At 43.8% G+C, this 12,012-nt stretch overlaps 1 protein-coding gene across 6 annotated transcripts in view; it reads right to left on the bottom strand.

Moving 5' to 3' along the window:
* KIAA1549 (KIAA1549 ortholog) overlaps nt 1-12,012 on the bottom strand; it is a 217,243-nt gene that overhangs the window by 63,361 nt on the left and 141,870 nt on the right. For all 6 annotated transcript variants that reach the window (XM_053255918.1, XM_053255920.1, XM_053255917.1 and 3 more), the window contains 4 exons: nt 9,848-10,025; nt 6,933-7,063; nt 4,237-4,420; nt 965-1,024 (listed from right to left, as the gene is read on the bottom strand). In XM_053255918.1, the coding sequence (XP_053111893.1) occupies nt 965-1,024; nt 4,237-4,420; nt 6,933-7,063; nt 9,848-10,025 (553 nt within the window). The remainder of the gene's footprint in view (nt 1-964; nt 1,025-4,236; nt 4,421-6,932; nt 7,064-9,847; nt 10,026-12,012) is intronic.

Below are 12,012 nucleotides of genomic sequence, written 5' to 3'. Positions count from 1 at the left end.
GGAGATGCCAGAGGCATTATTTGCATTATATGCATGCTTATATTGCATTAAGTCTAGACTATGATGATCAAACATTATTCTCCTTCACTGCATGTGTTCTTCTTTGCCTTATTCCAGGATACAAATATATTCCTTAGCATTCAGCTTGTGTCCTGGTGTCTCAATGAAAAGAGCTTAACTTTGTTGCTGCCACAACTATTATCAAAAAAAGTTCCAAAGTAAATACATATTAAAAATACAAGCAGAAGGATGTAAAAACAAAACTAAGGCTGGCAAATGAAATTACTTATGAGCAGTCCCATTGAAATTAATGGGACAAGTGAGTCATGATGACTAACATGTCCGGTTAATTTCAATGGGACTACTCATAAGTAATTTCATCTGAGTTTCAGCCATAGGACCTTGATCTAATTTCAGATGTTGGATTACAACTCCCATCATCCCTAGCCACAATTCAGACATAGTGGCTTGCGATGATGAGAGTTGGGAACTGAGCTATCACTGAGCTATGGCCCCTCTCCTAAGAAGAAGCTGCCTTATACCAAGTCAGGCCATTGGTCCATCTAGCTCAGTATAGTCTACACTGATTGGCAGCCAATCCAGCCAATTCTAGGATTTTAGAGGGCAGTGCTTCCCAAATCATAGCTGGAGATGCACAGGAACGAACCGGGAACCTTTTGTATGCAAAGCATGTATATTACTATCAGTACATTATATTAAATTAAAGTTGCGCCGTAGAGTCAGTGTCGACTACTAGCATCCGCAGGACCCTGTGGTTTTCATTGGTAGAATACAGGAGGGGTTTACCATTGCCATCTCCCGCGCATTGTGAGATGATGTCTTTCAGCATCTTCCTATATCACTGTACATGTATATTACTACAGCCTCATCCCCAAGGCTGGGTTTTTCTATTATTCAGCGAACAGGTTACTATGAAGCTATTCAGTCTTATAGTTGTGCATACCTGTTCTCACCCAGGAAGATTTCATCAAGTGGGTTGTGTTTAGTTGTGGATAATAAACGGCTGGAGAAAAATGGAGAGGAAGGGGGGGGAAAACATGTATTATAAGTAAGACTGGGAAATGTCACAGCCCAGAATCAAGAGATTACTTTAGAATGCACACTGAAACAGTGAAACAAATTGGCCACGGTCCTGGAAAAAGCCTATTGACCAAGATAACAGTCACTGCCCGCTCTACATTCTGATCATTACACTAAATAAATTAATTCCCACAGAGCTATGATGTGGTTGCTTATTGGAAGAAGGGAAGAAAGCTAAAGTAGAAAATTAGAAAGCTTGTTCATTTTATTTTCAGAGTAGCTAAGCCTTCTGCTTAGATGTACACAGTGGCTTCTCTAAATGTATCACCTCTGGAATCTGGTAACTCAAAGCTATAGAAGAAACAAAATAAATCCCTCACATGAAATGAGAAGAATTATATGCAATGAATTTTCACTACCACTTGAGATTTTGAATTTCTATACTGCAATATATATACGCTTCCCACTTTAAAAAAAATAACACATTACTCTCCCTCTACTCCCCAAACTGGGACCCAACATACTCAAACTTGAGTTTTAAGAGTACTCCCTTTGAGGCATGTATAAAATATTCGAGTAGTATTTTTAAAAGCTGTTGGTTGTAGCAAGTCATGGTAATCACCCTAGTTGCCTCTAGGGAAGCCTTTGATGGAGAAGCCTCCAGAAGAAAAGTCAAAATGAACCACCACGGTCCAAATCTAGGAAAATCAGCTAGGCACTGATGGGGAGACCACTAGGTGGGATACGCCTGAATGGGCTTGAGCAGCTGAGGGTGGGGAGCAGTTTCCTTATGAAGCAGGTAAGCAGGTCCTTACCTGCTCTGCTACCGCCCTGCCTCTTTTCCGGGTGCGGTGCTCGCTCTACCAAAGGCCATGCGTGGCTTCAGCACACACATGGTAGAGTAAGCCTTTGGTAGAGCGAGCGACACGCCCGGAAAAGTGGCCAGGCGGCAGCAAAGCAGGTAAGGACCTGCTTTGTAAGGGAACTGTTCCCCACCCCACCAAACTGGTTCGGTTGCAGGCGCCGGAGCCCAAGCCGGTTTGGTGCTTCCCTAAGGAAAGCCCTCGGGTCCTTATTCCATTCCATTCCATTCCATTCCATTCCTTCATTCTATATTTATTCATTCAATTTATAGACCGCCCTACCAAAAGTGGCTCAGGGTGTTTACATTAAAAACAAATGCACGTGATAAGACAATTAAAATTTTTAAAAAACATTTAAACCAGATATCATTAAAAGCCAGGCTGAAAAAAATGGGTCTTAAAGGCTCTCCTGCCCATTCTAATAAAATTTTCAATTTTTGGAGAGTTTCAATTTTTGAGGCACTGCCCTGGTTGTTTTCACTGCAAAGGTTAGCTGGGTGGGGATGCGGGACAGGGCCTTCTCTGTAGTGGCACCCCATTTAAGCTCCCCAGAAACAAGTGTGCATCCAAAAGACTACCTTTTCTCATATACATGCATTATACTTATACTCTACCTTTTCAGAGTACAATAAATTATATTAAAATGATCTTTAAATGTTTTTATGTTTAGAGATTTAAATGTTTGTAACCTACCCTGAAAGCCTTTTAGCACTAAAGCAGAATAAAAATATTTTAAAATAAATATGCAAAGGCAGGGTCAAGTAGAAAACAATAATCTCCAATAATCTCCAGTCTCCAGTCTCCCATGGTTGGGCAAGGTGATTGAGAGAGTGGTGGCTAACCAGCTCCAGGCAGTTTTGGAGGAAACTGATTATCTAGATCCATTTCAAACTGGCTTTAGAGCAGGCTATGGGGTTGAGTCTGCCTTGGTCAGCCTGATGGATGACCTTTATCAGAGAATCGACAGAGGGAGTGTGACTCTGTTGGTTCTTCTGGATCCCTCGGCGGCGTTCAATACCATCGACCATGGTATCCTTCTAGATCGCCTGAAGGAGTTGGGGATAGGAGGTACTGCTTTGCAGTGGTTCCGCTTCTATCTCTCAGGCAGATTCCAGATGGTGGAGCTTGGTGACGGTTCCTCTTTGAAATGGAAGCTATTATATGGAGTCCCTCAGGGCTCCATTCTGTGACCAATGCTTTTTAACATTTACATGAAACCGCTGGGTAAGGGCAACAGGAGATTTGGTGCAGGGTGTTACCAGCATGCTGGTGACACCCAAATCTATTCCTCCTCCTCCTCCTCCTCCTCCTCCTCATCATCATCATCATCATCATCATGAAATGGCATTCATTCCCTAAATGCCTGCCTACAGGCAGTAGTGGGCTGGATGAGGGGTAACAAATTGAAGCTGAATCCAAACAAAATAGATGTGCTCATTATGCAGGATCGGAATTTGAGGGATCAGTTAGATCTCCCTGTCCTGGATGGGTTTACACCCCCAGAAGGAACAGGTACGTAGCTCAGGAGTGCTCTTGGATCCAGGCCTCACCCTGGTATCTCAGGTCAAGGCTATTGTCAGGAGTGCTTTCCATCAGCTTTAGTTGATTCACCAGCTACATCCATTTCTTGAAGAGAACGATCTCAGAACAGTGGTGCATCAGTTAGTAACCTCCAGGCTTGACTATTGCAATGCGCTCTACGTAGGGCTGCCTTTCTACGTAGTTTGGAAACTTCGGTTAGTTCAAAATGCAGCAGCCAGATTGGTCTCTGGCATAACCCGGAGAGAAAAAATTATGCCTGTTCTCAAACAGTTGCATTAGCTGCCAACACATTTCTGGGCAAAATATAGAGTGCTGGTTATTACCTTTAAAGCCCTGACTGGTTACCTTAGAGAGCGCCTTCTTCTGTATGATCCCCATTGCATGTTGAGGTCATCTGGAGAGGTCCATCTCCAGTTACCACCAGCGTGTCTGGTGGCAACTTGGAGCTGGGCCTTCTCTGTAGCTGCTCCTGGCCTATGGAATGCAGTCCCGGGAGATATCCATAGTCTGGCCTCATTGCTGGCCTTCAAGAGAGCCCTAAAGACTTACTTGTTTGGCCTGGCTTTCCAGGATTTTAAAATTGTTTTTAAGTCTTTTTAATTGTTTTTAAATGACTTTGAACTGTTTTAGATTTGTTTTTATATTGTTTTAACTTGTTCGTTTTAATTGCTGTATGTTGTGGAATTTTACCTGTTGTGCACCGACCAGAGCCTTTAGAGGGGTGGTATAGAAGTGTAATTAATCAATCAATCAAACAAACAATCAATCTCTGTATTACAAGACTACTCACGTTCTGCAATCTGCTGCACAGGAAAGCCCAAGTAGAAACTGAACTCCACCACCGAGAGGTTCCTTAGCATTTCACTGACTTCAGATCCATTCAAGAATCCACGTTTCTCTTGGATAGCAAAAATTACTTGCACGGGCCCCTGCCGAAACACAGCTCTAGACCTACCCAGAGTTATATTCAGAATCTGAAAAGACCAGAGTAGAAAAATCAAAGACTTTAGGCTTGCTCTTCCTTCCATGATCTTCCATTCTACAACAATATTTACAAAGGACATGTTTAAAACAAAGTTAACAAATGTTCCAGTCTGATCCAGAAAAAGTGAATTTCAATGGAATTCCTACAGCTGCTTAATGTTCTGCCTTCCCAAGTGTATGCTGATGTTAGGAAACAGCTTCTATCCGGATGTTAGAAAACAGTTAATAGCCCCTTTACTGGCTGTATTCCCTGGTGGAGCTACAGATTATTATAGAAGCTACATATTAGCTCATGAGTTCCCAACCTTAGGAACCCAGGTGATGGACTACAACTCTCAACATCCTCAGCCACAATGACCTATGAGCCAGCGTGGTATAGTGGTTAGAATGCTGGACTAGGACCGGGGAGACCCGAGTTCAAATCCCCATTCAGCCATGATACTAGCTGGGTGACTCTGGGCCAGTCACTTCTCTCTCAGCCTAACCTACTTCACAGGGTTGTTGTGAAGAGAAACTTAAGTATGTAGTACACTGCTCTGGGCTCCTTGGAGGAAGAGCGGGATATAAATGTAATAACAACAACAACAAGAAGGGACTGAAGGTTGAGAACCCTTGTATTCATGGATAGGCTTCACTGGGTGACTTTGGCAGTGGCCAAGATTTGGCCATTGATGTTAAAATCAGAAGGCACCTGGTGATATATATAATTACATAAAGAAAAAACCTTTGGGGCTGTTCAGAGTAGGCCTGTTTATGCAGCTATTTACTGGTAGTACTGGTAGTACTGTACTCTGTAAAGTTTTGTATCAGGATACTTCCATTATTGTCTTCTTGTTGACTTGTTTTAAATCTGGTCTACTGACTGTAATAAATGACTACCACTACTACAGCTGCTGGCTGCAGTTTCTGATTCTTGGTAACAGTATTGATTTTTCTAGGAGCTGTATTCAGCATTCTCATTTCATCTGTCTAGACAGCTTCTATCCAATGCACAGAGGGCCTTTATAAAGCAGTTGAACCTCTGCCACTTTGTCGAAGTGAGCACGATGTATGAAATATAGTTCTGGTGCAGCACAAAGGCTAAAACCCTTGAGCTGTGAATCAGAAAGAGCCCCAATTGAGCCTCACTTCACAAGATGCCATTTGCAATATGAGGATCTTGGCAGAATGATGTACAGTGTAACTCAGGCAGTGCAGACCCACCGGCTGCACAACAAGGCCATCCCAGCACAGCTTGCGTGATTGCAGGTCACACACTACTTGCATGGGGAATAACGCAAGTTGCACGTGAACTGTGATTATGTAAGGGTAAGCTATGCTAGAACAGCCCTTCTGTGCAGTGGCATCACTGTGTGTCTCAGAGCCCTGCAGGCAAGGGCAGGTCTGCCCCACTCACGTTATATCAAGCAATAATACTTAGCTGCATAGGAAGCTGCCATATACTGAGTCAGACCATAGGTCCATCTAGCTCAGTATTGTCTACAGAGACTGGCAGTGGCTTCGCCAAGGTTGCAGGCAGGAATCTCTCTGAGCCCTATATTGGAGATGCCAGGGAGGCAACTTGGAACCCAGATGCTCTTCCCGGAGCAGCTCCACCCCTTAAGGGGAATTTCTTACAGTGCTCACACATGTAGTCTCCCATTAATATGCAACCAGGGTGGACCCTGCTTAGCTAAGGGGACAAGTCATGCTTGCTATCACAAGACCAGCTCTCCTCTCATACCTTAGATGGTTGTATGGATAAGAAGATAACGTTTTCTGCTACAAGAATCATACCAACTCACCATGGAAAATTACACAGTGGTGTTTATTATCTATCATTTATACTCTACTTTATTACATTAAATCGACCTTATCATATTAAATCCCAAGAGAGCTAAACCAAACAAAAATCACAATATAATATATTCACTATTATTTATACACCACCTTTTAACAAAAAAGGTTCTCAAAAAAGTTGTCAGAGGACAGACAAGTTCTAGCATTCGTGGTTTACACAGAAAAAGAATAACAATAAGATGGTTTCCTGTCCCCAAAGGCTTGTACTCTAAAAAGAAACACAAGAGGGACAACAGCAACAACCACTGGAAGAACGTTGTGCTGAGATTGTGAAGGGACAGTTGCTTCCCCCCCCCGCCCCCCGGAACTTAACATAAAGAGAATCACTACTTTGAAAGATGCTTCTGTGCGCAGTTAGCAGTAGCTAACTGGACCATTTGCAATGCAAAAATACTCAAAATTTACTGTCTTGCAAATATGATATTATTTATTATTATTATTACTATTACTCTTATTACTATTACTATGCAGTATTTAACAGGATTTGGAAAGAAAAGTTTTTCCAACCACTGTCTAGAGGACCAGAATTGTTTGGAAATAATTATAGCAATCACCATCCTCCACACAGTTGTCATCGGTGTGAAGTGAACTGCGCTTTGCAATGGGTAAAGGAGCTGAGGAGATGAGGAGGACATTTCTCGCTTCAGAATACTTTCTTCTCACCTGCACAGTGAAGTTGGAAATTTCCAGGTGATGTTTTCTTGCCTCCCCAAATGCAACAGTTAGTCCTTTTTCTACGTGCTGACTGAAGTTACAGAAGCCAGTGTCAATACTCTGCGGCACAAACTGAAGCACTAGAAGTAGAAAGTTAAAATATTTAGGTTACTATGTTTAGAAGTCACCTATTTATGATTGCGGATTTAACCCTTCTTAACCTGGTGTGTGTGTGTGTGTGTGTGTGTGTACACCGAGGGCCCGACCACACACACACAACGGGTTAAGAAGGGTTAAATTCGCACAATCGTGGATTGGGGGTGGCCGCCATTTTGTGCTCAGAAGCCATTTTGTGGCTTCTTTCCCAAGAAAAACAACACATGAATTAAAGCAAAAAGTCTGGCAGAACTGAGTTTCTTGAGGGGCATTGCTAGACCACTGGGGACCTGTGGAGCACAGTAAGGCACTTTACCTGGCTATATTTTGTGTCCCCCACCCCCTATTTTTTGCTCCTTCAGAACCTAACCCACAGATTTGCATTGCCCCAATGCCTGGGTAGTCACGATTTCAGTATCTGCAGCACTAGCTGAGAAAGGAACCCCAGCAAATACTGAGGTTTTCCTATACTAGAGTAAGGCTGCTGAACTTGGACTCACCAAACCAAATTCAGATTGATAACCCTTATTCAATACATGTCTGGTGCACTGCATGTGGCTTAGAGCAGGAGTTTCCAGTCTCGGGTCCCCAGATTATGCTGGACTACAACTCCCATCATTCCCAAACAAAACAGATGATGGGATTTGTAATCCAACTACATCTGGGGATTCCAAGTTGGGAACCTCTGGCTTAGAGGATTGCAAGTCAGGCAGGCTGGCACTGTATTTGCTTCAAGTCGGAACGTTTGCAAAATGAATACTACCCTGCAGAGCAACAGGGGTTCTAGGAGCAGTGCTGATGAGCTTATTTATTTATTTTATTTTTATTTATTTAAAACATTTATATACTGCCCAAAACACAAGTCTCTGGGCAGTTCACAACAAAACAACAAAAACAGATAACAAGATTAAAACATCACAACAATTGAAATGTAAAATGTTAAAACTATTAAAAACACAATTAAAACAATATCTAATTAAAAGCCTGGGTGAACAAATGTGTCATGACTTCCTTTTAAAAAGTTGTAAGAGATGGGGAGGCTCTTGTTTCAGCAGGAAGTGTGTTCCAAAGCCTCGGGGCAGCTATGGAGAAGGCCCATCCCTGAGTAGCCACCGGACGAGCCGGTGGCAACTGCAGATGAACCTCTCCAGATGATCTCAATGGGCAGTTTGGTTCATAGCGAAGAAGGCGTTCTCTTAAATACCCAGGGCCCAAGTTGTTTAGGACTATATAGGTTATAACCAAAACCTTGCATTTTGCCCAGAAACTTATCGGCAACCAGTGTAGATCTTTTAAGATAGGAGTGATATGGTCTCTCCGAGATTACCCAGAGACCAACCTGGCTGCCACATTCTGGACTAACTGCATTTTCCGGACTACGTACAAAGGCAGCCCCACATAGAGCGCATTGCAGTAGTCAAGTCTGGAGGTGAACATGTACTACTGTTCTGAGATCATTTATCTCAAGAAATGGACACAGCTGGAGTATCAGCTGAAGCTGATAAAAGGCACCTCTGGCCACTGCCTCAACCTGGGACACCAGGGAGAGTTTTGTGTCTAGAAGCATCCCCAGACTGTGTACCTGTTCCTTCTGGGGAAGTGTGACCCCATCCAGAACAGGCAGATCAAAATCATCTCCCGAGTTCCAACCCCACACAATTAGTACCTCTGTCTTATCTGGATTCAGCCTCAGCTCAGCAATCATCCCGTTCATCACTGCCTCCAGGCAGGCATTTAGGTAGGTTATGCCCTCTCCTGATGACATTGACACGGAGAAATAGATTTGGGTGTCATCAGCATACTGATAACACCATGCACCAAATCTCCTGATGATCTCTCCCAGCGGTCTCATGTAGATGTTAAACAACATTGGAGACAATATGGAGCCCTGAGGGACACCATACCGAAGTTCAGTTTTTGAAGAACAACAGTCCCCAAGAGACACCATCTGGAATCTGCCTGAGAGGTAAGAGTAGAGCCACTGCAAAGCAGTGCCTCCCAACCCCAATCCCCTCAGACGCTCCAGAAGGATACTATGGTCAATAGTATCGAAAGCTGCTGAGAGGTCCAAAAGGACCAACAGAGTCACACTTCCTCTGTCATTTGCCAAGTGGAGATCATCCATCAGGCCGACCAAGGCAGTCTCCACCCCATAGCCCACCTGAAAGCCAGTCTGAAACAGGTCTAGATAATCAGTTTCATTCAAGACTGCCTGGAGTTGGGAGGCCACCACCCTCTCAATTACCTTGCTCAACTACGGAAGGTTGGAGACAGGCCTATAGTTGCTCAACTCTGAGGAATCCAAGACAGACTTCTTCAGAAGTGGTCTAATAATTACCTCCTTAAGGCAAGGAGGCATCCTGCCCTCCCTCAGAGAAGCATTTTATGATCTCTACTAGGCCTTCTACAACCACCTCCCTGCCAGATTATTGGAATCAAAGTGCCTAATGTCTGAGACAAGAAACTTGTAACAGAAGCAACATCCAGAGGGATAGCTGTGTTAGTCTACAGCAATTGTGGCACTTTAAAGATACTGGTTGGCATCCAGACTAAGCAGCTTAGCAGTATTACTTAGGAAATTCTCTAAAGGTCTATTCAATTTCAATAGGACTACTCAGGAGTAATTTAGTCTGTCAGCCAATGCATGTATCCTGAGTTGCATAAGTGGAAGGAAAGCTCATGCAGTGGAACTTCCCTCTTTCTTCCTCTGGATGTTGGTGCTTTTCTCTTGATGTGAAAAAGTGTCAAGGCGACATTGTTTAACTTACCAGTTTGCACCTGAAACCTGCGATCTGGAGCAGGAAAAGAAGACTGCAGCGATGAAATGAGAGGTGACGGACCACGGAGAAGGTTGCTGTTCACAAGAGCATTTATGACAGCAATTGCTGTGTAAACAAAAGGACCCGAGGTCACCAGAAAAGAGAATTTGGGTGAAAATCTATATACCTATTAAAAAGAAAAAGGAAATTAGAGTTTAATACACACAGCAGAATACTTTTTGCACTGCATAAAGCTTTTATAGAAAGACTGCGAAACTTGTTCAGAATGGGAGGCTACACAGGGGTAGCCACTTTTCGTCTTTAAAGTGTTGACACAATGTGAGGCAGCTGTGAAAAAGGCCAATTCCATGCTTGGATTTAGGAAGGGGACTGAAAACAAAACTGCTAATATCATAATGCCCTTATACAAATCTATGGTGCGGCCACATCTGGAGTACTCCGTGCAGTTCTGGTCACCATATCTTAAAACGGACGTTGAAGAGCTGAAAAGGAGGCAGAAGAGGGTAACTATGATTATTAGGGGCCCGGAGTACCTTCCTTATGAGGTAAGGCTATACCTTTTTTAGTTTAGAAAAAAGATGACTGAGGAGAGACATGAAAGCGGTCTAAAAATTATGTATTGTGTGGAGAGAGTGGGCAGAGAAAAGTCCACTCTCTCTCCCTAGAACCAGGGGCCATTCTGTTAAACTGACTGCCAAGAAATTTAGGATTGACAAATGGAAGTACTTTTTTTTTTAACACAACACATCATTCACCTATGCCACAAGATGTGGTGACAGCCACCAGCGTGGATGGCTTAATAAGAGCTTGGACAAATTCATGGAGGACAAGTCTATCAATGGCTACTAATCTGAGGGCTGTAAGCCACCTCCAGCCTAAGAGGCAAGATGCCTCTCAATACAAGTTGCAGGGAAGCAACAGCAGGAGAGAGGGCATGCCCTCAGTGCTTACCTGTGGGCTTCCCAGAGGCATCTGGTGGGCCACTGTGTGAAACAGGATGCTGGACTAGATAGGTCTTGGGTATGATCCAGCAGGGCTGTTCTTACGTTCTTATAGGAGGAGGCTATGTGGTGATTCTCATGACCAACAAAAATTGGGCTAGGAGAGCCTAGCCCGATTTTTGTTGGTCGTAAGAACCACTGGGCTCGCAGCCGAGCCCGGTGGTTCTTGAGCGGGTAACCCGCTCGAGAACCCCTGCTAAAAAGCAGGTTTGCGGAGTGAGCGCTCCAGCAAACTTGCTTTTTAGGCTCATGAGTAGTCGCGGCGCGGCTTCGCGCCATGCCTACTCATGAGCAGACCCCCAGCCAGGAGACGAAAAGCCGCCTCCCGGCTCGGGGGTCTCCCCAGTATGCCCTGCGCACTTGCGCAAGGCATACTGGGGCTTGCGGGGGCCGCACGGCCCAGCTCCCCACCGCCGGCTCCGTCATGGAGCTGGCCATTGTGTGGGCGGCCGATCCGGCCGCCCAGGGCTTCCTACCCACTCGTCTGAGAGCTTAGCCCGCTCTCCCCGCAGTTTTAACAAAAGCAGGTCTCGAGGATCATGAGACCTGCCTCTATGTCTATCATTCACTTTTTCAGCAAACACTGTTATCAACACTTCTCCCAACTGCCTTGTAAACTGAGGCAACTGTAAGCCCTGGTAACAGCAGCCCCAAATATTAACAACAGAATCTGGATCCTGAAATTATGATAGCACCTTAACTGTTAATGAGATCAAGGCATACCATAGTTTAAAGTGTCTAATCTGCTATCTTTCTTTGGGGACTTTAAGATACACTTAAGTTTTTCTGAAACCATGAGATCTAGAATCTTCTTTTCTTACACTCCCAAAGCTAGCATAAAATTATTCTATTAAAAATCTCTACTCAGCTTACAAAAACCACAAGAGTCCACGTATTTAGTACGCTGAACATGAAGTGCAATGCGAGTTAATTACCCTGAACTGCCCAGACCTCAGTTTGCTATGCCACTTACGCATCCGTATTATATCGTCACAACACTGTACTTACAAAGTACACTCTAGATAGAATAAACACCAAGTATTCAATTTTATAAAGAGCTAATGACACACAGAGAGAAAGAACCGTTAAGACTATCTCCTTTAATTTTTACTTTCCTGGGACACATTTTCAAAATGTTTAGTCCATCACACT

Source organism: Hemicordylus capensis, chromosome 5, assembly GCF_027244095.1.
Source record: "Hemicordylus capensis ecotype Gifberg chromosome 5, rHemCap1.1.pri, whole genome shotgun sequence".
Taxonomy (NCBI): Eukaryota; Metazoa; Chordata; class Lepidosauria; order Squamata; family Cordylidae; genus Hemicordylus; species Hemicordylus capensis.
The sequence above is the reverse complement of the archived record's forward strand: the minus strand, read 5'-3'. Positions and strand labels throughout refer to the sequence as shown.